Raw genomic sequence first — 27,648 nt, forward strand, 5'->3', positions numbered from 1 at the left:
AACTCGTGAAAGGAAAATAAAACACGGAATGAAGTTATATAACTATATTGTAACATACGATACTCATCAACAATGTTATGCTATAATGTAGACATTGATATCTATATACAGCGACTTAAATATTAGAATATGGACACGTTTAACCAGAGTCGGCAAACGCCCATTCCTGACAGTTTTAGAATTAAGAGATATGGTCTGGGTTAAACCAAAAAATCCTGGTAAATATATTTCTTAAACTAACCCAAATACCTATAATGCTGAAACAACATTTTCAATCTTCTAATAATGTTTTTCATGGATTGTCCGATGATGATGTTGGCTGTTTCTATGTCTCTGTGGACGATGTTGTTACCATGGAGATAGCCCAAAGCTGCTAGAGACTGTTTGAGGATTCTCTTATTGTCACGTTGTTTCTGGGTCATGCTCTTCCTTGTCATGACGTCCGCCATGCTGCGTCCGCCAAATACTTCAGTATTACAACCTGGTGTCCAGTGCGTTGTAAGAAGTCACATGATTTGATGATATTTCTGTGGTTGTTGCTACTGGGGTTGCCGTATTCTGTGGCCCATGACGTTGACACGTCGTCCACGGGAGAAAGTAGGGTTGGTCACTTGGAGGACGTTGTAAACCGCGGACGACTGATGACGTACCGGAAGAAGTGCCCCCTGATTGGCCGTCCCGGGTCACCCGGGAGAGCATCGGGAAGACCCTCCCAGGGTGGGGTTGTTGGTGGTTGGTGCTGATGGGGGTAGGAACATCAGTCTCCCCGGGTTCGACTCGAACAGAATCTTCCGCCATAGCTCCGTTGCAGTGCTGTGAAAGGCTTCAGTGTGGTGAGCACACTGCATATGGGATTCTGAAGAGATATGTGAACACATCACGATCGCACTTCGCCACCCCAACAAGCGACGCAGAAGGAAAGGACGAGGTTTGACAGTGGCAATCTGGGACCTCGTAAGAGACAAGTTTGACAGGACCTGTTCATGCATGTGTCCCTTTCTGTACAAGTCTTGAAGCTGTGACATGATCAAGAATGAATGCAAAAGGCAGATTTTAGAACTTCAATACATCATCTAACCACAAGTAATTCTTAATCCCAAGAAGACAGTTTAACACATTCTTAGGTCTTGTAATTACGTGTATCTGAGGAATTCGGCTTGGGTCAAATATTTTCTCATGTTCAAGTATTAGAAATCTTCCCGAAAGCATCTAAAATCAGTCCTTTTGACACATTATGTCCATGATGTCCAACTGCAGTGTTGAACAGGTCCCTACCTGGCGATGGCTTTATGTGGTGTATCATTCCTCGTGTCTATGGTTTCAAAACCCAGTTGTTCCATAACTCCATGGAAAATGGTATTGCGTGAGAGCTGGAAATGCTTGTCCATATCTTAACTAACGTATTGAGTGAGTATGGCTTTACGCCGCTTTTAGCAATATTCAAGCAATATTATACGGCGGGGACATCAGAAATGGACTTCACACATTGTACCCATGTGGGGGAATCGAACCCGGCCTTCGGCGTGACGAGCAAACGCTTTAATCACATGCTTACCCCACCGCTCCTTTATTTCAACTACAGATGAAAACGACTGAGAACAACGTATCCCAGCCGCCAGACGCTGCTTATGAATAGAATGAATCTCAGATAGAACTAATAAGGGCGTTTCATTTCTGACATTCCCCAATTGTTCTTGCACCAGCTGCAGCGAGATCTTCATTGTCTTGTAGAATGGTGAGCGAGAACACATGAGTTGTTTCGTCTTCAGTGTAATCAAAGGACATGGCAGCGAAACGTGTTCGGTATCAATTATGAAATACTTGAGTTCGCTTATTTTGCATATGCTCATAATTTTCAGAGACATGTGTATGACAAAACTAGCCAATTAATGACAGGTTGCATGGAAAACAATTCTTTGAGCTCATCCTTAGAATTAAACTATATTTTATTGCTAAACTTTCCGGTGAACCGACATGCCTTGTTTTGGAGGTGAACACTTCCCGCCAACCCCCACCCCCACCTCGATAAAAACGGTATCCACATGTAAACGAAGGCTGTACCTTAAACATAATTGTGTTAATACCAGTGAATGTACTGCTAATATATGGCAGGCCGCTTTTACATTTATTACGGAATTACTGATATCTTCAATTGTTTTAAAGATATCTGTAAATATATCAATAATGTTTTTAAGATATCAAAACATATCAATACTAATATCTGATTAGAATTAACATTCGGAGTATCAAATAAGGTTTAAAGTGACTATGTGTAAGAGAAAATAAGAGAAAATTGAAAGTACATGTTCATAGTACATGTAGCTACTCTTATTTGAGAAATGCCATCACCTGACTTGCTGTACACAAAGAAAATTGACACATCATGAAATGTATGATGTGTCTTTATTCTCTTGAGATTATTTCCGCGTTTGGAATAGTTTTTATTATTTGAGGGGGAACTGCGCTAACTTGTTTGTCCAGAATTTGTTATGCCATATGATCTTACCTAGGATAAATTAAATACAGCTCTTACACATGGATTTCAAACAACACGTAGTAATGCTATTCAGAAAGGTAGCTAACAGTGTGGCGGAAGTAAGCGATTGTTTTATCTCCGTTCAATGTTGAGAAATAACGTTGGCTGGTCTAAGATATTGGCACTGGGAAATCCTGAACTGTCGTGTTAAAACAGCATATCGAGTAATGGTTTCAGCAGGCGATGTCATACAGCCTTACGATTGCAACCTTAGATTAAGGTAACCTTAATTTTAATCTTAGTGGATAAGGTGAACCTAAGCTAAGTTTTTTTGTTTAATAGGCCTTGACCGTTTGCAAATAGCTCATCTGCAATCATTCCAAGATGGAATCACGATCATATGACATTCTAACCCAAGAAAAGTGAGAGAAGGGGGTAAGCGCACATACACGGTATAAAATAACATGCGGAAAACGTTAATGTACCAAATTAAAATACAATGTTTTAAATAAAGGGAAAAAAACAACCCTTTTTTGCAATCAACTGATATTAGAATGAAGAATGAAATAAGGTTGGTTAGTATTGCAAGTAAAAAATGGTAGTTTAATGACTTCACTTTCTTGCGAAAGTTGAAATAGACGGGACACAATCATATCGGTCAGAACAAAAAACGATCAGGGCCCCGTTCCACAAAGCGATCTTAGTGCTACGATTGTAGTAAGTCAGTGTTAAAGAATGGGAGTTACGATCGACTTAGCGCTTAGTGGAACTTACTGGAACGGGGCCCAGGGGTGTTAGGGTGGTGGATTGAAGACCTGGGTTCGATTCCCAAACTGGTCACATTGTGTAAAGCATGTGTGATGGGTATTGCTGACCAGTGATCACTACTCAAGAAAAATGCGATCACTTTCTCTCACGCAGACCCTTTTTCAGTTCTTCCTATTATATGCATTAATGCATTTATCACTTTGGGGGATTCCGGGTTCGAATTGGTACCCAACAATTTATGCTGGCTGTATAAGAGGCGACTTACTGGAATCGGTCGTCAGACTCAGTGACTTGGTTGGTTGCACGTCACCGAACCCAGACGGCGTGGAGCGTTGTTCAATATCAATCACTGGAATGTCTGACCCAGACTCGATTACATACGGGCATCTATGACATAGTTGGAGTGCGGCGTCAAACCCCCCCCCCCCCCCCCCCCCCCCCCCACACACACACACACTCACGTGAATCGGTTGGTAAGCATTTATAACTTCTGACGGTGTGTATCGGACGGCTTGGCATGTTGATCATGATATCAACCACTTGTTGGCCCAGACTCGAACGTGTGCAGGCCGCTATGGTGTAGCTGTGTAGCTGGACTATTGATGACTGCGGTGTATAACAACAAACAAACAAACAAACAAACAACTAAACAATGGACGATGGGCAAGTCGGAGACCAGCAGGGCTTGTATCTGTGTTGAGGTATTCCGCCTCTGTGGTCATCTTTCATCCCTTGGGGATTCCTCATTGCAGTAAGCACCCTGCAGCCTATGCTGGTCATACGAGGTGACTTACTGGGTGAGGTGGCTGGATTCGCTGACGTGGTTGATTGCGTGTCATCGTATCCACGACGGCTGGGGACGGTGCTCAATATAACTTGTGTCTCAAGCCTTAAGGCCGTCATATAGCTGGAATATTGCTGAGTGCTAAAACACAGAAAAAACAAACCCGACAAATGACCATCTTTCCGTTTTGTTGTGCCACTTTCGATTAACTGTATGTTGACAGATTTTGTTTGTTATCCAAGGACAAAGAATCGTAAGGGCCTTTCGGCCACAGGGCTCTGCATAATGCGCAAATAAATCGCTAGATAATTCGTCACATGTGTTCACATGAATGAGAATCCGGCTTTGTTCATTTCCAAACACTCACATGAGAATCAGCTCCGTATATATGTGTTAGAATAGGTCCTCAGCAACACCTGCTTGTCGCAAGAGGCGACTAACGGGATCAAGTGGTCAGGATCACTGACTTGGTTGATGCGTGTCATCGTATCCCAGTTGCGTAGATCGATGCTCATGATATCAATCACTGGATTGTATGGCCCAAACTCGATTTTTAGCAGACCGCCTTCATACAACTTGAATATCATTGAGTGCGCCATTAAACAATAATTTCCAAATTTGGTGTTAAATTTTTTGAAGCATATATGTGCAGTACAGTTGGTTATAGGCGATTCAAGTACGTGCTTGTCCGTGTTATATATTACTTGCCCCGGGATAGCGGGCATGCTGCTATACTATTTTGGACACTGCTTCAAAAGAATTAAACTTTCTCCTTCAGAACACTTTTTGTTTCTAATATACTTTATGGTTCTGCTCAGAGATCGTTGATAGACTTTTTGTCTGCACCAATAAAATAATTTTGAACGTCTTAAAGTTTTTTTCTGTCTCTTTATTGAATGATTCATCGCTTTCTAGAACTGAGATAGTTTTTACTTGAGTTTTATATTATATCATATAACTTAGTTTCAATGAATAATCGGATGAATTATTTATGACAGTTGAAAAAGTGATGTGTTGGGAACAGATCGGCTTTTTAATGTGCAAATCGCCCCTCAAGTTCACATGCACCGTCGCCGCCAAGGAGAATGTGTCTATCGACAGCACTGTCTAGAGCGAGGTATATGTTATAATGATTTAATACATGAAACTAAAAGAAGGAAAATATGAAAATCGATAATGAATAAACGTGCTCATAATTTTTGTGTCAAGAAAAACAATTTTGAATGTGCAATTTGGTTTTTATTTTAAACTTTTCAAAATATAAACAGTAAAGATGATAAGATTTTACATCTAAGCTAGACATGCCATATAACTAAAGATTAAGTGATTTGGCTTTGTGGCAACTTTGAACAGTATTTCCTCGGCGTGAATGTTAATGGGAGAGGCAAGCCCAAAGAGACCAGGGTTGCAGACGTTACTTCCTCGGTGAAACCCACGAACACAGACCAAGGATCATCATCGGGAGGAATTCGAACCCCGACCAGTAGATCTGTCACGGCCGAGGGACACAATTCCCCCCAACTAGGAATAGCTGAAGACAGCTGGACAGTAAACACTGTCGGGTTCAAAGGCTTTATTGTTGGAGACCCGGGAAGATCCGGGGTAGAATAGGTCTTCAGCAACCCATGCTTGCCATAAAAGGTGACTATGCTTGTTGTAAGAGGCGACTAACGGGATCGTATGGTCAGGCTCGCTGACTTGGTTTGATACATGTCATGATGTCCATCACGGGATTGTCTGGTCCAGACTCGATTATTTACAGACCACCGCCACACAACTGGGATATTGCTAAGTGCGACGTAACAAACAAACAAAACTTTATTGTAGGAACGACGTCACATCAAATCATGACCAATGCGACGTCATGACCAATGGATGACGTCATCTTCATTTAACTGCTAAAACGTGTTAATATAATAACAATGGAACAATTGAAACGAACTTGCCAATCAGCATAAAGGAAAAATTATAATGATTGCACCAATATCTTTGTCCATATATAGGGCGAATTTATTTTTTTTCTTGGTTTACGGATTTCAAACTCATTTCAAAAGTGAGATAGGCCAATTTTTTTAAAAAAGCCTCAGAGATTTTTTTACTTGAATTTTGTACTTGAAAGTTAGGTGGGTATAAAAAAATATTTTGGAGTAACAAAATTAAAACAAAATTTTCAAGAACATTTTATCATATCCCTGGCCCTCGTGTCCGAGCCGAGAAATCGAGGCGACGAAAGCCGAGATGTTATTTGACTTACATTACACGCGATCGCACAAAAATAACTTAGATTTCAGTTTGGCAACTTTTTGATATATTTTTGTTGATTTTATTACTTTGTATATTATATTTAAAGATTTGCTTGAAACGTCTTTATTTTGCTGTTTGACATCTTCGATGAGGACCCGTTGTCGAAGTGTGTCCGAGAATTTGATTTTCAATAACATTGCGTGAAATAGTGAATATGTTTTAAATCTATTGATAAAAAAATGATAAAATGAAATGGAATACGTATTTCAGACACTGTGAAATGTGATAGATTTAATAAATGAATGATATGACAAGTAGTTTAATAAAATTATAAACTATTTTGACCTGACTTGGCCGGTCTACACTGCGGTGTCTGGTGACTCGTGGCTTCTTGGCCGGTGTACTGGCCAACAGTGTTGAAAGAGTTAAACTGGTCACCACTGCGCTTTGCGAAGATAAACTTTGACTTGGCCGGTCTAAACTGCGGTGTCTGGTGACTGGTGGCTTCTTGGCCGGTGTACTGGCCAACAGTGTTGAAAGAGTTAAACTGGTCACCACTGTGCTTTGCGTTGATAAACTTTGATGGTATTAGAGAAGGATCCAAGCAAGAAATATCAGAGTGACTTCCCTTTGCTTTACGCTAGCGCTCGACGAGGAAATGAAATCTTTTTTTTGTTTGAACTTTTTGACGAAAAGATCGGCGGTAATAAAAAAAGGGTAATTTTCATTTTCATTTTTTTTGGACTTTGAAAGAGCGGTGCATCCGTTAACCAAGAAATAAAAAAAAAATGTTGCCTGGAGAATCTCACCCGAGTGTCTTTTGATATTAAATATATCAACACGAAATGATAAAAGTGGCAAAACTCATAGAACAAACTCAAGATATACTTTTAAAACTAATTAAAAACATATATTCAATCGAGAAATGTATTGATGTAAAAAAGGATGATAAAAATAACTTTAACAAAAAATGGTCACTTTTATTCTCAGCATTCGATTCTCAGCTCTCTGTTGATATATGCTATGTTTGAGTCTGATTGTGTGTTGCAACCATTTTGGTTTGAAATGTGACATTTTTAAAGAGTGGAATGTGTCGTTCTATGCAATCCGAAATATGTTTTTAACGGAATACTGTATTACTCTACAACTCTGGGAACAATAAAAATCTTTAAAAAAAACAAAAACTCATAAGACGCCTCCCTCTTAAAAATAGCGTCGCCAAAGTTACGACGTCATCAAGTTGCGAGCGCATGTTCGAGTAGATCCACAGAAATAACGTCATGATAGAGTAATACTTTATCGTGAAATAAACCACGCTTGTTCTTCATTGTTCTTTGCGATTTATCGCGTAGATATCTTATATAAAATAAGAATAATTTGTTCCCCAAAAAATGGGAAAATATGTTTTCTCCCCACTTCGATCTGATTGTGACGTTGCAGATGTAGTTTCACTTCGATCTGATTGTGACGTTGTAGCTGTAGTTTCACTTCGATCTGATTGTGACGTTGTAGCTGTAGTTTCACTTCGATCTGATTGTGACGTTGTAGGTGTAGTTTCACTTCGATCTGATTGTGACGTTGCAGCTGTAGTTTCACTTCGATCTGATTGTGACGTTGTAGCTGTTGTTTCACTTCGATCTGATTGTGACGTTGCAGCTGTAGTTTCACTTCGATCTGATTGTGACGTTGTAGGTGTAGTTTCACTTCGATCTGATTGTGACGTTGCAGCTGTAGTTTCCCTTCGATCTGATTGTGACGTTGTAGCTGTTGTTTCACTTCGATCTGATTGTGACGTTGCAGCTGTAGTTTCACTTCGATCTGATTGTGACGTTGTAGCTGTAGTTTCCCTTCGATCTGATTGTGACGTTGCAGCTGTAGTTTCACTTCGATCTGATTGTGACGTTGTAGCTGTAGTTTCACTTCGATCTGATTGTGACATTGTAGCTGTAGTTTCACTAAATTTTTCCGCTGTATTACTCGTGTAAGACTCATGTTTCAAAGAAAACAAATATTTTTTTAGTAATTATCAAATTTATATGAACATATATGTCACGTTGGAATACGCTTTCACATCCATACACTGTTACAACATGCATCACAATGTCATGACGTCACGTATAGTGTATCAAATATATACTTCATAGCCGTCTTAGTACGTAACTATATACACTCTGGAACTCATTACGGGGTCACCATGGTTACGATGCTTTTACACTCAAATGAATCAATAATTGTCTTTAAATTCTTTGCAAATGAACTACTTTTACATCCGCAGCCACGTAAACAATTTTATAAGGCGTTTTATTAATTACATGATTTACGGAACATTTTTACATGTGTTCATTATAGGCCTAGAGTGAGTGAGTGAGTGAGTGAGTTGGCTTTAAGGCCGCGTTGAACAGTATTCCAGTTATATCACAGCATGTCAGCTTAATATGGGGGAATGACCGAAACAGGTCTCAGACGTTTACCACTTTGGTGAAACCCACGAGCACGGGTATGGTGCTGACAAACCTAGAAACATAAGCGAAGTGCGGAGCATCAGCGGACTGGGCTATTCGTGCCCCTACTTTGCCTCTGAATAAGAGGAGCGATAGTTAATTCTTCCATCGATATACAATATATACTTAGGGGAAGCACATGAGCAGCAGATTTGAGTGACTTCAATGAAATGGGTCGCTACATGACAGAGCCTAGTTACCCTCTAGAGAACGTTTTTTTTCGTCCCGTCGATTGTGTTCACTAACATCAATAAAGAAAAACAATCAGGACAGTCAAATAGGGCGGAAATTAAAACTTTTCGTATTTTCATTAAAAAAAAGTTAGAGGAAAAAATTCAGGAAAAAGTCCATAAACAATATTATGACGAAAGAGACCGTATCATGCATGCATTAGCATTAGAGTGCACGTGAGTGCGAAATCTACTATCGCAAGAAGCGGTAATAAAATGTTCGTTATCTAACGATATGGTTCTCATTTTATTTCATGATAGTACGCATGGCACAAGTAGCTCAGAGAGTGATTGTTTTATGCCAGTCAGCAATATTCAACCTACATTACGGCTGCCTGTATAAAATCGAACCTGGACCATGTAAACCATTCCAGCGTCATCCAAGCGGTCGGAGTACGATGCATCAGAACCAACCAAGTTACCCAGCCCGACCATCCCATTCATTTGAGTCGCCTCTTAAGCAATGTAGTATCGGAGACGTTTTCTAACCATGGCCCTATCGTCATGCACCGCCTGCCCACTCCCTACGTTCAATATATCGGCTCTTCCGATTTGGGGTCAGATGTGTGGGTCACGACCTGTAGGTTGGGGGTCCGATGTGTGGGTCACAGCCTGTAGGTAGGGGTCAGATGTGTGGGTCACAGCCTGTAGGTAGGGGTCAGATGTGTGGGTCATAGTCAGATGTGTGGGCCATAGCCTGTAGGTTGGGTCAGATGTGTGGGTCACAGTCTGTAGGTTGCGGGTCAGATAGGTGGGTCACAGCCTGTAGGTTGGGGGTCAGATGTGTGGGTCACAGACTGTAGGTAGGAGGCCAGATTGTGGGTCACAGCCTGTGGGTAGGGAGTCAGATTGTGGGCCACAGCCTGTAGGTAGGGGTCAGATCTGTGGGTCACAGCCAGTAGGTTGGGGATCAGATGTGTGGGTCACAGCCTGTAGGTAGGGTCAGATCTGTGGGTCACAGCCTGTAGGTAGGGGTCAGATCTGTGGGTCACAGCCAGTAGGTTGGGGATCAGATGTGTGGGTCACAGCCTGTAGGTAGGGGTCAGATGTGTGGGTCACAGCCTGTAGGTTGGGGATCAGATGTGTGGGTCACAGCCAGTAGGTTGGGGATCAGATGTGTGGGTCACAGCCTGTAGGTAGGGGTCAGATCTGTGGGTCACAGCCTGTAGGTTGGGGATCAGATGTGTAGGTCACAGCCTGTAGGTTGGGGATCAGATGTGTAGGTCACAGCCTGTAGGTTGGGGATCAGATGTGTAGGTCACAGCCTGTAGGTTGGGGATCAGATGTGTAGGTCACAGCCTGTAGGTAGGGGATCAGATGTGTGGGTCACAGCCTGTAGGTTTGGGATTACCACTGCTCCACGACACGTGAAGATCCGGGGAAGAATAGGTCTTCAGCAACCAATACTTGCCTATGCTTGTCGTAAGAGGCGACTAACGGGATCGGGAGATCAGACTCGCTGACTTGGTTGATGCATGTCATCGATCCCAATTGCGTGAATTGATGCTCATGAAATCAATCACTGGATTGTCTGGTCCAGACACTATTATTTATTCTATTCATGACCGCCGTCATACAGCTGGATTATTGGAGTGCGGCGTTAAACAACAAACCAACCAAATCATAGTAACACTACCCTACTGAGATGGCTGAAGGTACCGGTCAGTTAGCTGGTTTTGATTCAATGTCATCAACCCTCCAGAACAAGCCCCGGGCGGCTTGCATGCAGTAGAACATGCTATTGCAAAGGGGATGAGTGGTTCGAGCATGATGGCACCTTGATTGCCTCGACCAGGCCTGATGTCACTGAATGAGAGAGCATATAGTATGAATTTTGTTTCAGCAATATCACAGTCATATCATGACGTTCGAGTTTGAGATAGACAAACCAGTGGTGATAGTATGAGCAATGATCACGTCACGTCATAGTCATCCGATTCCCTTTTCGTCGCCTATTAAAATAATCATTGGGTTTTGAGGGGCGTAATCCACTTGAAAATCATATACTTAACATACCGCCTTGATGTAGCTCAAGGTCATTCAGTGTTCATGAAACCTTTATACAAACACTGGTAAAGGGATGTGCTATGCCATCAACCAACCAATCTTCTTTTAAACTGTATTTCCTCAATTTCATCATTAGCATTGTGACCGTGTCTTCAAACATAAATATTGTATTTGCCGAATGAATTAATTGTAATTCTTCCATTCAGGCATGCAGAATTAACTCGTAGGTCACGGAATCAACCGAGTGGTCCCGAGTGGCTAAGCCCATTCAAAACGACACGCCTTTTGGGACTATGTACAAACATCAATCACATTTCAACAAGTAAATGACAGCTCAAATGACTGTCTGCTGACTGCTCCTGCTCAAACCTGTAAACATATCCCTCCGTATTTTACAACACATAAACAGTTGTTTATACGCCATCTTGAACTGGCGGCTAAACACATAAAAAAGTATAGGGTTCATCGTACTGTTCAAATACCCGAGCCACATGGCGACAAGTTTCGCCAAGTTTGGCAGCGTGAAATCCAAGAATGGATCAGCCGTGTTGATGAGGATGAACGGGAACCAGCAGACACAGAAGCATCCCATGACGATGCCAAGGGTCTTTGCAGCTTTGGTTTCCTGCTGCAGGCGACCCTCGTCCTTGAACTCCGCATCTCTGTGGGCAAGAGTTTGTAAGTTTCTCGCATGGCGTCTCGCCGCGGCGAAAATCCTAGAATAGCACACAGCCATGAAGATGGTAGGGACATAGAACGACACCAGGGTTGAGAACACTGAGTACGGTTTGTTCATGAGAAGAGGGCATCCTTTTTCCACCTTGGTGAAACAGTAGCTGAGATGCTCCACTCCGCTGAGATTCCAGTGCCACATTATTGGTACGACGAACGCCAGGATGGGAATGATCCAACAGGACAGTATCATCACCACGGTCGTCTTATGTCGTATTTTAACATGCAGGAAAGGACGACTGATTGCCAGGTATCTGTCACAGGCTAGACAGGACAGGTTCAGGATCGATGCAGTGGAAAAGACGCAGTCGAAGACGTTGACAATGTCACAGAAGGTTTCGCCTAACGGCCATATGTGATCGTTACCAAGCTCTACAGCACGAAAGGGCACAATTAGCAAAGCTACACATATATCCGCTACAGCTAGAGACACAACAAAGGCGTTGGCTTTGGTCCTGAGGTATCGGAACCTGGCTACGGAAAGGATCACAACTCCGTTGCCAATTAAAGTCAAGAGTGGTAGAAGCGCCAGTAAAATCCAAACAAACTGCTTTAGGCCATCTTGGAGCGGAGGCAATGCGCCCGGATGCTTGGCTAGAACTTCATCACAGTCGAATGTAAGGTTCGCCATCTTCGGCAATCACATCATAGGAAGCAAGTCTGAAAATTTAGAAGAATGGTTGTTACTTTTAGGCAAGTGAGTCATGTTTGAAATGAATATGGTTTAACTTCAATTCAAAGTTCACTATTCTCAATTATCTAGAGTGTATTATATCTCCATTCTTTAAGGATAAATACCCTGGGCCCAGTCACTAACTAAGGTTCATTTTGTTAAATTCAGATCTTAGTTCTCGCTACCGCCAATGTCATTAAATTCAGATCTTAGTTCTCGCTACCGCTGATCTCATTAAAATCAGATCTTAGCTATCGCTAAACAAACATCTGAGGACGTCCCATTTCAGGTCACGTCAGAACGACCTCTCATCCGACCAATCAAAGCGTCGCTTACCAGATCAGGAAATTGACAGTCGGAATGTGTTTTCTAATCATGCCACCTCGAAAACGTTAACACGGGGTATTCCGAACGACAGTTACGGCCCGTACGACTGAGATGTCAAAATTATCGTCTATCTCTCGCTTCCTTGGGATAAACATTTGAACGGTGGAGGCTTTGCACAGTACGTAAGCACTGCCATACAATCGCAACCATATATTAGACATTCCGGGATGTTCGTTTGTTCAATTTTAAAAAATCTGTGTCATCATATTTTTAAAGCGTCGTCTGAAATGGAAGTCGCCAGGTTTAAACGAGTGCCGTAAAGCTCGAGAAGGCTGATTTCTAATTAGTTGATGTCGACGACTTGTTAATCGTTTCAGTGGTCGGTCAAAGTTCGCGAAAGGTCGTTCTGACGTGACCCGTAATGGGATGTCCTCAGTTCTTTGTTTAGCGGGAGCGATAACTTAGATCTGATTTCAATTAGATTGCGCAACCGCCAAACAAAGATCTGAGGACATTCCTTCACAGGTCACGTCAGAACGACCTTTCATCAGACCAATCAGAGCGTCGCATACCAGATCAGGAAAGTGATAGTCGGAATGAGATCTGATTGGTTTAAATTCGACACTTAAAATAGCCTACCAATCAAAGTACACGCATGAGCAAGGTGAATCTGTCCTGAATTAGGGGATCTGAGCGCTGCGTCTATCGATGTTTTGTTTTGTCTGTGTGCTGTTCACGCCGCATTCAGTAATATTCCAGCTATATGACGGCGGTCGAGATGATAGAGTCTGGACCAGACGACCAGTGATTGACATCATGAGCATCGACCTACCCTGTTGGAATACGGTGACATGCATCAACCAAGTCAGCGCGCTTGACAACCCAAACCTGTTGTCCAATCTTATCATAATCAGATCCTCTCTGTGAGAAGATCTGAATGAGTCAGTGAGTTGGGTTTATCGCCGAATTGTGATGTCTTAGACGACGGGGCCACCCGTACCCCCGTGGAGATCTGAGGACACCCCCATGATAGATCGCGTCATGTGAATCCTGAACGAACAGTGACCGTCCAATTTAAGGAAACGATGCGTTGAACCAATCAGATATCAGCTTTGTAAAAGTACTCGGTTTCATTTCTTTACCACCTCGATTCGGAAGTTTCGACCGTCGCAGAAGACAACCTAACAGCAAAAAATATACCCTTGATAATACACCGTTTTGGTGCAAATGTCATGGCGTTCAGAAATAACAGGATTATAACCTATTAACAACAGTGTAATGGCGCTGTTTTATTTTTTTGCATTCAGAACACCCCAATTAGATTCGTTTTCGAGGTACAGAAACCAGATACACCGGTGTCCCCAGATCTTCACGCAGAGAGTATGGTATCGCAGTAGATAAGATTTTAATGAGATTGAAGGTTGTCACGAATCGTACTCCTGAGTCATCACGGATGTGTTTCCGCTTTTGCGTCCGTCTTTTTGCGAACTGAAATACACGACAATTACGACCGTATCTAATCAGTTTAATCACGCATGGTGACATCAATTTCATGGCATGTTACCATTTACATTCTACATAATCATACCTATGGAAAATGAGAAGAAAGGTTATGTTTGCATCGTTGTATTCATCCAAACCACGAGAAACAGGAACAGATATTACATTCCAGCCTTTCAGGCGTTACGGTTATTCTCGAACCAAGAATTCTAAAATCTGTCACTTCACCACAACAATCAATACTCGCTTGAATCTCTGCACTTAAATTTCATTATGCTCATCTATCAAACAGATCAAACACGAAAAAAGGCGAACGAATAAAAACGGATTGTGACCCATGATCAATAGGAAAAAATCGTGTTTACAAATCACTCTCCACAGTATCGCGCTGGTTCGTCATCAATCATATCTTACTTACTGTAATGGTCCAAACACATTAAGATATTCCAGTTGTCTTAAAGTGATTTCCGCTTCCTTTAAAACGATTAAAGCAGTTTCCGTATTGATCTGTTAATATCTCCAGACGAGTCTTAGCCGTGAGGTCAATAGTTTTATATCAGTACAAGCATAACACACCCGGTCTTGTGGTCCATTCCTTCACATATGTCCAAACATTATGGACGTTAGGAAATCAAAAGCTGTATGAGTAAGTCTCCGGGGCCGGACAGACTGTTCTAAATTGAATTACAAGGATTTCTTAGCACTTTCACAGGGCTTCCTCGAGCGTTAATCATAAATCCGACCATTTCAGACGATTTTCACGCCCGATCTCTTAACACGGTGTTAATAGGACGTCGATTTATTGATGAAGAGGGTCCAGGTTTGGATGTTTTGAGATTTCTACGAAAATATTTTCATACATTCAGATTCGTTTAATATTTGTATACATGTCTGACTGTTAAATTTACGAGGTGTATTTCACCTTGGGTCGTATGTTTAATATTTGTGAATATGTCTGTGCTCAAAGACGCGTCATACTGTGCATGTTGAACTGTTTGGGAAAGTTCTTTAACATTGTACTACTGATTTACGAGGCTGTCTCATCCTTGTGAAAAGTATTTTGTAAAATGACAAGAATAAATGTGTGATCAGTTTTTGATCGGGATCAGCAGTGTTGATACTACTGCCTTGATTAACGCCGTTGCTTAGTAACATATCGGTATGGGATATACACATGACACAACGTGAATAGGACATTAGACTGATAGATTTTTAACAAAAGATGATATATTACCAACAAGCATCACGATCATAATTTGTTTGGTTTGACGTTATGATCCATACAATGGTGGAATTTTCAATGGAATGATATAGCATGTTGGTTTTTTATCCAAGAATATTTTATCAAACGTTTCTTTCAAATTCAAAATATAGTCTGAAGATTGTGTTTTGTTTGTTGTTTTGTTGATTTAACCCCGCACTCAGCAATATTCCAGCAATATGACGGCGGTCTGTAATAATAGAATCTGGACCAGACAATCCAGTGATTGACATCATAATCATCGATCTACGCAATTGGGATACGATGACATGCATCAGCCAAGTCAGCGAGCCTGACCACCCGCTACCGTTAGTCTCCTCTTACGATAAACATAGGTTGCTCAATAGCAAATTCTAACCCTGACCTTCACGGGTAGTCTGAAGACGGAAGTCTGTCCAAGTTCACCTAGTTGAGGGAGTGAGTATGATTTTACGCCGCTTTTAGCAATATCACGACGGGGGACACCAGAAATGGGCTTCACACATTGTACCCATGTCGGGAATCGGACCCGGGTCTTCGGCGTGACGAGCGAACGCTTTAATCACTAGGCTACCCGACTGCCCCTTAACCAAGATGACTACTTGTTTGGCCACGGCACTGCCGCTCACCTGGATATGCTTCCTCAGAGAGGAAATTCAGAAACAAGAAGCGTTTGCAGAGCCAAATATGCATTTTGAGAGTATTTACGAGCATGGTACACAATTGTATATATACTGCGAAAAACGGAACATATTTATTGAGCTCTAATACTGAAAAAACAATATACTAAATGTCACTAAGTCATGAACCAAAATGGAGTAGTAGACATCAACAGATTTTTCAATATGGCTGCCAACTGGCAATCGGACTAGAACCTCTCTAACAGACTGCGGTGTTAGCATTACTGGTAAAATAATGTGAAGTTTAAGTTTCAGGTATAGTGGTTTCTGAAGCGAAGATGCCCTACGATGCACACCGCACTTGACAAATAGACCACGACATAAGCTCACTGGACGTTTAGTAAGGTGAGCTAAAACATTGGTCGGTAGGTCGAAATAAATAAATTGTATAGGGACTTTGAGTTTTAACTGCGTCGGTACGACTCAGTACTGACTCATTAAAATAAGTTCCATTGCCTTTTATGCCCCTGCACGGCGAATTGCGATTCCTCACACCATTGACTGGGCTCCTGTCTCTCTTAACGAGCAGACAGACGGTGTCCGATTTGTTGTAGTCGATTTGTGGACAATAAGTATATCATATATCGGTCCTCTATATCGAATGAAAAGATAAGGCGCACAACGTGTGCTTGTGCAGTAAAACTGCTCTCGGCATAATAAACATCAGCGGAACAGTTTGTTTAAATGTTTATCGCCAAAAACATTTTCAAGGTTTTGACAAATCAACGTGTATATTTACATTTGTAATCAAGGACGCTACGCATGCGCACCAATAACCAGATATGGTAGATTAAAAGTAATGTCGGAAAGGCTAGAAAACTGCTTTTTGCCTGTTAAAAAGGGATATAATTTTTCACAGACTGTTGTTATTGAAATATCGAGTAACTACCGATCGCCCTACCTGTGGTCTGAAGTATTTGAGTCACAAGGAGTCCTATCGACAAGTTTACAGGAGACAAATTCGAAGGAAAACATGAAGTTCACATTTATTCTAAGATCAATGATGGCAGTCTGAAACGGACTATAGAAATATGCGCACGTGACTCCGTTACAATGATAATAATGTAGTCTTCATAAAACATCTACTCCACACACAAAAATCATTTTGAGAAAATTCTAGATGTGCATCTTCTGAAATGACAAAACGACGCTCCGTTATTTTGGATAACATTGCTTCCATGATGCATGCATGTTACATTACACTTGCATAGCCATAACCAAGGTACACGATATGGAATCTGTACTTGAAAATGCATATAAGTTCTTTACACTTTAGAGAGACACAGAGGGAAACCATTTATTAATTCAGAAAGGGTGAATTACCGAACTGCCCAAGCTATGGTGTTTTCAATTCATACCATCAAGTCTACGGTGTGATAAGAAAACAAAACAGGTATAGGGGTGGTCTCAAAAACAAAACTGTGATGTAAAAGGATTTAGACAGCTTTGATGCAGGGTGATTAGGCGTATAGTGTACAAGTTTTATGAGCAGAAGGTAACCCTGACTTGTAGTAGAATTTGGGAGGAATTAAAGATACAATTAATGTTTCCCGGACTGCACTATTGCTCTCCAAGAGATGGGATTTCGATACACTGCGCGTGGCGATGACCGAGCACTTTTCAGGGGAAAATATTCCATCCTGTCTATGAGGTCACATTATCTCCGAACCATTCATAACTATCACAGTCAGGGCGTCCAGATAATTTACCTTGGTGAATCAGTCCACTGACTACATGTGGCTATTGGCAGATGGACAAAAAGCACCCATGGTACGATCAGGTAAAGGTAATCGTGTCATTGTTTTGCACGCTGCAACCCATGATATGGGGCTTATTGATGGATGTTTTCGAGGCAAAAAAGAAAACTGGTGATTTTCATAAGGAAACTATTGGAGGTGATGTGTTCATAGACTGGTTGGAACTTCAGCTATTGCCCAGTTTAAACAACGCCAGTGTTATTGTCATGGATAACGCCAGTTAATATAACGTCCGGGAATCAGATACTGTCGCCCAAACCATGGGTAGTGTGAAGGCGACCATACAGGAATATATGACATTGGTCGACGTCAGACCATATGAAACGAAAGTTCAACTCATGGAGAAAATTTGGCTGAATAAGAAACCAGTAAAGTACAAGACATATGTGCTGGCGGCACAACATGGTTACGTTGTCTTACGTACGGCAGTCAGACATTGTGAGCTCAACCCTGTTGTGCCTATCTTGGCTAAATGTACAGGGTTCGTGGCAAGACATAACACAACATTCAAAAGTACAGATTCATATACGTCATCAGCGGAGATAAATGCTACCCCAAGAAACCATCTGTAGAACAACAAATACTTCTGGATTCCAAAACCGCAACCTTCCAATACTCATCCGGTTTCATAGCTCTTAACTAGTCCATCATGTTTCCAAGCAAATATAATGCAGTACATATCCTAAATTGCTACCTCATCAACGCATGTCAATTAAGTACAATAACAGCAATATTTTGAGACCACCCCCAACTCGGTGACATTCCGACAGTACTTTAGTACTACTTTTTTTGCCGACTGTTTTTAGCTAAAACCGCTAAGCTTACTGCGCAAACCAACAATGGAACCAGCTTTATACTTAGGTCACTCACTGGCCACGCGTGCAAGTACACTGCAAGAAATACCGTCACAAAGAGCCAATTGATTCCATTAAAAACCACAACAATACTAGCCGCGTAGTGAACGAAACCCAGTAATTGATAGACCCCCACCTTGTCAGATCACGTGGTACGGGTGATTGTCAGTGTCGGCTCTCAACAATACAATGGTTGTCAAGGGCTGTTGTTAGCTTGGGATTGTAAAAGTAGCATACAGAAATTAACGCGGTAAGTTATCGCGTTTCAGGTCATTTATGACCCGATGAACATAGATAGTCGGTTCAACTGGAGACGTTGTTTGTGAGGGATAATTGGCACCGTGTTACGCTATCGGGTGGACTGCGCCCTGCATAATTATATTGTTTTTTCCCCATCTGCCTGTCCAGCTTCAGAGGGAGAGGTCGGCCGTAAATGGCTAAATAATAGTTTGGTTGAGTGAATTCACTTTTAGCAATATGTCACTGCGAGGGAAACCAGAAATGGGCTTCGAACTCACGATCATAGGTTTTTGGTGCGACCAAGGGACGCAACTCTGCACTGCGCCTTAGACACTGGGCCAGCCCCCATCCCCAAAACACCCCCAGACGCCCCACACAACCCATGGGCGGATACAATAAATAGATCCTAATTGTAACCTGTACCCGCTGGTTGATATGGACACGAGGAGAAACACTCAGGCAGGTTGGAACCACGTGATAGCATGGGGTACTGTAAGCATGGGGTACTGGGGGGGGGGGGGGGGGGGGGGGGGTGGTAATTTGCCCCGGTAAACTCAGGAACACTGTCAGTGTTGCTATCGTAAGCAGCGACTTGCACGATGTTTAGGATTACTAAAATAACGTGCGAAAAAAATGAGTAAAATTTTAATTTTTGTGTTTTCTATTGGAAAGAAAGAAATACATGCATCTGAATATATTTGTCAGCTTAATTGTCGACATAAATCAGTATAGTTTATAGAAACCTATCCTTTATTTCTCAAATATTTCTCTTAGACACTGCAGTTGGCTGTGAGTTCGTCCCTTACAGTCTTGTCAGAATCCTGGATTAGCCCCGTTTGTGATTCGTTAATGTGGTTTGTCAGCAGTATACTTGTGCTCGTGTGCATCCCGACATCCCTCAGTTTTGGTATTCAATCTACTCACCCACTCACTCACTCACCTTCGATATTTTACAATTTCACGAAAAGCCTGGCTCTTTTTCTTTTTTTTTACACACTAATGTACATTCAACAATTTGAAATGATTGAATAATTTTGAACTGGTAATTTAAACAACTTTCACCTCGAACACTTAGAAACATTACGACATGAGGGGTGTAAAAAAATTGTTTTAAAGAAAAATTATGAAATATTGACGTAAAGAAATAGACACAAACAGCCGTTGAAAACGCCAGTCGACAAAGTTTCTTCAATTAATCTAATTTTCATGTTTTCGTCCAAAAATTGTCCCTCCTCAAATGTTCATTTTAACAACTGAAAACCACAGAAATTCATTGTCAAAGTCAGCCCCTCGCAAACTATTCGAGATAAATGTTCTTTTAACCCGCGCAATCCTCAACCGACCACAATCACTTTTCAACAGTTTCAAATTGACCTTGGCATTTTAAGTACTTACAACTCATAGATTACAAGCCAATAGTTTTACCGGTCGGACCGCGAACATAGGTCTCTAGTCGTATGGGATCAACTCTCTAACAACGAAATGAATAATTGGAAAATAAGCTTATTCAGGGAGATACGTATTCCTCAGGAAGCGCAAATTTAGGTAGGCAACACTATGGCCCATTTTCATCATCATCGAACGGGTTGGTGCCCCCGTCCTATTGTACCCCGTGTCAATCTTATAAAATCCGCCCAATCCAAACCGGGGGTAATATAACTGCCATTAATTGCACAGATGGGATTGTGGAATCAGCTGATTGTATGGGAAACGTCGATACTACAGGATCCCTTCCTATCGTAGTGTCACACGGCTCCTGTTTATTCATGGCCAGATACTTAGAGCTTTTCGGCGCACAGTTCTTGTTAAAGGTGTAGGGCGATGCAGAAACCGATGTCTCTTATAGAAAATGACAAAATAATAGTTATGTATCGTAGGTCGTAATGAAATGTGGATATAATCGTTGTATTTATTCTGCAGCGTCAATACCATGGTTGAATGGGTGATTGATTTTGTGTTATTTCTTGCACGGTGGTAAAATATTTATGATGGTAACTATGGCACCGAAACGCGGCTGATTCCATATCGCGTCTCGTCATCTTTTGGCATTTCAAATATATGAAAATTTCATTTGTTAAGAATTTGTGAAACTGAATCTATTTTATTTTGACTGAAAAAACCAACAGTTGCATGAATATGAAATATAGTTATTAACTATCTACTAGAAAGTTGTGTTGAACGTCGCTTGAACTGTAGTTCATTTACATCGCGGCATCAGCTTAAAGTGCAATGACATATACAATGTCAGCGTCAGACAATAATTTATCTTCTGAAACAGATTCCATTAGGCGTAAAAAGCAAAACAGCGCTGAGAATTATGTGATGACACCAGGTGTTCGAGAAAAGAGTAAGCATTTCCGGCCCTACCGGAAGTAACTTGCACCACACACAAGTTGCATAAAAAGGTGTGTTTGTTGCATGACGCCGCATAGCAGTACTCCTGCCGTGCGACATCAGGCTTGACCAGACACTCGTGTGCATGGACCAGACAATCCAGGGACAAGATAGCACATTTACTGATTTTGTTGAAACTAAAAACGATAGGTTCATTTTGAATTACGTATGTTGCGTACACGTGCAGAGATTCTGTTGCTTAGAAGTAACGAGAATCGTTTAAAATATATATTCGTTTATATAATGTCTCGGCTCAAATATTTTTGAAGTTGACTCAGACTTGATTAAACTTCAGGATGAAACTCGGAGACTTTAGTCCACCAGCAGAAACATCGACCCAGTGCATGTAGGACGTTAACCTATGTGGTGAACACAATTATGGTGTTGAAAAAACACGGATCATAATCACGGCGAAATTTCGGCGCCTGAGTCCATTGGACCACCCGTTCCGCCTAAAGGGAAGAATTGATGCCACACACATGTATACCAAAAGGCCCATAAGTCTTAGGTTTATTATTGTTTCATAAAGCACTTTCTGTGCTACAACTGAGCTGCATTCAACGATGCAATGAGTGTGTGCGCGAGTTTGTTTTAACGCCGCTTCGAACAATATTTCAGTTATATCACGGCGTGTCGGCTTAGTGTGGGAGGAAAGCCCAAAGTGATGCAGGGTTTAGACGTTTACCACTTTCAAAACCCACGAGCAACCGTGTATGGTGCTGATAAGGAACCGGGATTCGAACCCGCGATCACCGGTTTCTGGTAAGCCTAAGGGACGCAACTTTGCACAGAAATAAATTGTCATGCCTTGTACGACTGGGCCAGCCGTTCCCCCAGGGAACAACGATAATCGTAACACTAGAAGATTGCTTTGTACTTCGAGAAGATCCCGTGTCCCGTTCAATGAAGCCATCTATAGTGACGAGTGTCGATGATATCGTAACACAGACTTAAACCAGTCTATATTGCTTTGTGAAAGAGCCATGACCACAATTTTGACCGCCTTGGAACCCCATCTTTTTAGGTCCGCGTGATGAAATTACATGTATTTTAACACGTGGCTTTTACTTAGTTACCAATAAACAAAAACAACGATTGGTATGAAACAGCCAACATGTCACTGACCGCACTGAGTCTTGTCCTTTAAGACATTAACCCTAACTCTAACCAAGACACTTGCGGGAGACAGAATACCTCGCACGTGACACAGGAACAGCCCACCCTCTATAATTGGAAACAGAAGCCTTCTCTTTAAACATGCAAAATTGTACAACAACGGATGCTTCTCTGGCACCAGAGGTCTTAAATTGTCCAAGAGAGTTATATATGGAAGCTACCTGACATTTAATGCAGCGGGGTTATAATTGGGCTTCACAACTCCACGGTGGAGAGGAAAGTGGCCGAGATAGTACTGTTTAAGTCCTTTCTTCAAAAGAAAACAGGCCTGGCCTTGTAATCTTCAAATCAATCGCCATTTATACTTTGCGTATTTGGTGTTTGGGGTCGATCTTTAAATACGAGGTCCTGTATGATTCCCAAGTTGTCTGAAAGATGGATTGTGTTGGCCTGTGTATATCTGTGTATATCTGTATATAACTGTGTATAACTGTGTAGGTCTGTGTGTATCTGTGCAGGTCTGTGTATAAGTGTGTATAACTGTGTTGGTCTGTGTATATCTGTGTATAACTGTGTATAACTGTATAACTGTGTATAACTGTGTGTATCTGTGCAGGTCTGTGTATAAGTGTGTATAACTGTGCAGGTCTGTGTATAACTGTGTATAACTGTGTATATCTGTGTAGGTCTGTGTATAACTGTGTATAACTGTGCAGGTCTGTGCAGGTCTTTCTATTGCGTAGTTGGTTTGGAAACCGGATGTTTTTAAAAATTAAAACTCTGACCCTGAGTAAATAAGTACTGCTATAAAGAAAAAATGTGCACGATTGTTTTGGTTTTCAAAGTTCAATGGAGCATAAATATATGTTTCAAGTATTGCATGGCCCCCCTCCTTTTGGAAATGTGAAACAAATTATTACTTAATAAGTATAACCTGCTGAGTCGAATGTATACATTTATAAAAATAGAACATAAACATCTACTGAAGGTCAATACATGAAAATATACTTAATGCATTAATTGGATGCTTAACCTTTCCCCATAGGCTAATACAAAAAGAACGGATGACACGGAAGCGGAATCGATAAGGGATTAATGTCTTCAGGCACCTCAGCAAAGTATAACGGCATTATTCCCTCTTGAACTTCATACTCATCATTGGATGAACGATTGGAAATTAAAAATCCTTATGCCCAGTATGTTATAATACCTCATTAACTGGTATTAACAACAGGATAAGGTGGCCAGGTTTCAATTAGGACAATTGTGTTTAATCCTAAGACGCAGAGGGATAACAAAGATGACAAACTTGTCACAGAGTAGAGTATCTGATTATGTTATAAATACTCGCTCGTCTAGACTTCTATGTGATTATATTTGATGAGTATTACTGTTGTATTATTGTTGTAATACTCTTGGAACTTCCAGAAATATCAAACTGTCGCTGAACATGTTGACATTTCGCCGGAGGTGTCTAAGAGCGGATCAAAATGAGCTCAACGCTCTCCGAGAACAAGTGGTTTCCGGGCAGCGATTGCTGGGTCCATCAATCAGATTTGCCCTGTGCCCTATGTTACGTAATGTCAGTGCAAGACATGTGTACTCTGCGATATACAATCAGTTCAGCACCTGATTTCAAAGTTATGCCATATACACCGACACGCAAATATACAAAATTATTGTACCCGGTGACGACATTAACCCTAATGTAATGGCTTCATGATAAACATCCAAACTTACACCTGATGATAAAGTCAAGTCAAAGGTTTTGGTTTCGTTTGTTGTTTTACGCCGCACTCAGCAATATTCTACCTACATGACGGCAGTCTGTAAATAATCAAATCTGGACCAGCCAATCCAGTGATTGATATCATACGCATCGACCCACGCAATTGGGATCGATGACATGCTTCAACCAAGTGAGCGAGCCTGACCACCCGATCCCGTAAGTCGCCTCTCACGACAAGCATAGTCGCCTTTTACGGCAAGAATGGGTTGCTGAAGACCTATTCTATCCCGAATCTTCACGGGTACAAGCCAAATGTAATGACTCCATGGTACACAAGCAATATTGCACCTGATGATAAAGTCAAGCCAAATGTAATGACTCCATGGTACACAAGCAATATTGCACTTGATGATAAAGTCAAGCCAAATGTAATGACTCCATGGTACACAAGCAATATTGCACTTGATGATAAAGTCAAGCCAAATGTAATGACTCCATGGTACACAAGCAATATTGCACTTGATGATAAAGTCAAGCCAAATGTAATGACTCCATGGTACACAAGCAATATTGCACTTGATGATAAAGTCAAGCCAAATGTAATGACTCCATGGTACACAAGCCATATTGCACCTGATGATAAAGTCAAGCCAAATGTAATGACTCCATGGTACACAAGCCATATTGCACCTGATGATAAAGTCAAGCCAAATGTAATGCCTCCATGATACACAAGCAATATTGCACCTGATGATAAAGTCAAGCCAAATGTAATGCCTCCATGATACACAAGCAATATTGCACTTGATGATGAAGTCAAGCCAAATGTAATGCCTCCATGATACACAAGCAATATTGCACCTGATGATAAAGTCAAGCCAAATGTAATGCCTCCATGATACACAAGCAATATTGCACCTGATGATAAAGTCAAGCCAAATGTAATGACTCCATGATACACAAGCAATATTGCACCTGATGATAAAGTCAAGCCAAATGTAATGGCTCCATGGTACACAAGCAATATTGCACTTGATGATAAAGTCAAGCCAAATGTAATGCCTCCAGGATACACAAACAATATTGCACCTGATGATAAAGTCAAGCCAAATGTAATGCCTCCATGATACACAAGCAATATTGCACCTGATGATAAAGTCAAGCCAAATGTAATGCCTCCATGATACAGAAGCAATATTGCACTTGATGATAAAGTCAAGCCAAATGTAATGACTCCATGATACACAAGCAATATTGCACCTGATGATAAAGTCAAGCCAAATGTAATGGCTCCATGGTACACAAGCAATATTGCACTTGATGATAAAGTCAAGCCAAATGTAATGCCTCCATGATACACAAGCAATATTGCACTTGATGATAAAGTCAAGCAAAATGTAATGACTCCATGGTACACAAGCAATATTGCACCTGATGATAAAGTCAAGCCAAATGTAATGACTCCATGGTACACAAGCAATATTGCACTTGATGATAAAGTCAAGCAAAATGTAATGACTCCATGGTACACAAGCAATATCGCACCTGATGATAAAGTCAAGCCAAATGTAATGACTCCATGGTACACAAGCCATATTGCACCTGATGATAAAGTCAAGCCAAATGTAATGACTCCATGGTACACAAGCCATATTGCACCTGATGATAAAGTCAAGCCAAATGTAATGCCTCCATGATACACAAGCAATATTGCCCCTGATGATAAAGTCAAGCCAAATGTAATGCCTCCATGATACACAAGCAATATTGCACTTGATGATAAAGTCAAGCCAAATGTAATGCCTCCATGATACACAAGCAATATTGCACCTGATGATAAAGTCAAGCCAAATGTAATGCCTCCATGATACACAAGCAATATTGCACCTGATGATAAAGTCAAGCCAAATGTAATGACTCCATGATACACAAGCAATATTGCACCTGATGATAAAGTCAAGCCAAATGTAATGGCTCCATGGTACACAAGCAATATTGCACTTGATGATAAAGTCAAGCCAAATGTAATGCCTCCATGATACAGAAGCAATATTGCACTTGATGATGAAGTCAAGCCAAATGTAATGCCTCCAGGATACACAAACAATATTGCACCTGATGATAAAGTCAAGCCAAATGTAATGCCTCCATGATACACAAGCAATATTGCACCTGATGATAAAGTCAAGCCAAATGTAATGCCTCCATGATACAGAAGCAATATTGCACTTGATGATAAAGTCAAGCCAAATGTAATGACTCCATGATACACAAGCAATATTGCACCTGATGATAAAGTCAAGCCAAATGTAATGGCTCCATGGTACACAAGCAATATTGCACTTGATGATAAAGTCAAGCCAAATGTAATGCCTCCAGGATACACAAGCAATATTGCACCTGATGATAAAGTCAAGCAAAATGTAATGACTCCATGGTACACAAGCAATATTGCACCTGATGATAAAGTCAAGCCAAATGTAATGACTCCATGGTACACAAGCAATATTGCACTTGATGATAAAGTCAAGCAAAATGTAATGACTCCATGGTACACAAGCAATATCGCACCTGATGATAAAGTCAAGCCAAATGTAATGACTCCATGGTACACAAGCAATATTGCACTAATAGATGAAGCAAACCAAATACTACGGCTCCGTTAAATACCAAAACGTTTAATTCTGGTTAACAATTGAATTATAGTACAGCCTTGCGATCCCTAACAATATATTTATATAGCAAATACTCTCAGCACCAGTATACTATCTCAGCACAACGATTTACGAAGCATTTGCTGCATGCTCTGGAAAATGATTTTCTGACTGATCTCCACGATATTTCTCTGAATACTTAAAGTAGTTCCGGCAAACATTGTTATTTCACTCGAGAGAAATATCGATTTTATATTTACTGATGCAGTTTTTCAGCAATAAATACATGATAAAGGTAAAAATGTCATCTTCAATTTTAGATAAGACATGTGAGTATGTAGGGAATATAACCCAACATAATCAAAGTTGGTTATCGATTTCATGATGAATATTATATAAATTTATAAATTCTATCAGTTAAGTATCACCTTAATTAGTCATTGCACCAAAACAATGTCTATATTACACACTGGAAATAGTGTTTGTCTTTTACGCTGCAATCAGCAATACCTCAGGTATCAAGTCTAGGCCAGACAAACCAGTGGTTGATATAATGAGCAACGCTTAACCCCTGGTGTACGATAGTACACAATCACCCAACGCACGTACAGCACACAGTCCTATCAAATGAGACGTCAGCAATACATTCAGCAATAGAAGATAGCCACGCGATAAATCGCAAAGAACAATGAAGAACTAAATTTCTTAAATAAACCAGGCTTCGTTATTCGTTGTATTTTGC

General features: G+C 41.0%; 1 protein-coding gene across 1 annotated transcript in view; it reads right to left on the bottom strand.

Moving 5' to 3' along the window:
- Window positions 1–10,514: 10,514 nt before the first annotated feature.
- Window positions 10,515–27,648, bottom strand: part of LOC124138466 (5-hydroxytryptamine receptor 4-like) — a 72,364-nt gene continuing 55,230 nt past the window's right edge. The window contains exon 2 of the mRNA XM_046505105.2: window positions 10,515–12,402. Within this exon, the coding sequence (XP_046361061.1) occupies window positions 11,345–12,373 (1,029 nt within the window). The 5' untranslated portion in view covers window positions 12,374–12,402 and the 3' untranslated portion in view covers window positions 10,515–11,344. The remainder of the gene's footprint in view (window positions 12,403–27,648) is intronic.

This window comes from Haliotis rufescens, unplaced genomic scaffold, assembly GCF_023055435.1.
Source record: "Haliotis rufescens isolate VD_foot unplaced genomic scaffold, xgHalRufe1.0.p SCAF_54, whole genome shotgun sequence".
NCBI classification, from domain to species: domain Eukaryota; kingdom Metazoa; phylum Mollusca; class Gastropoda; order Lepetellida; family Haliotidae; genus Haliotis; species Haliotis rufescens.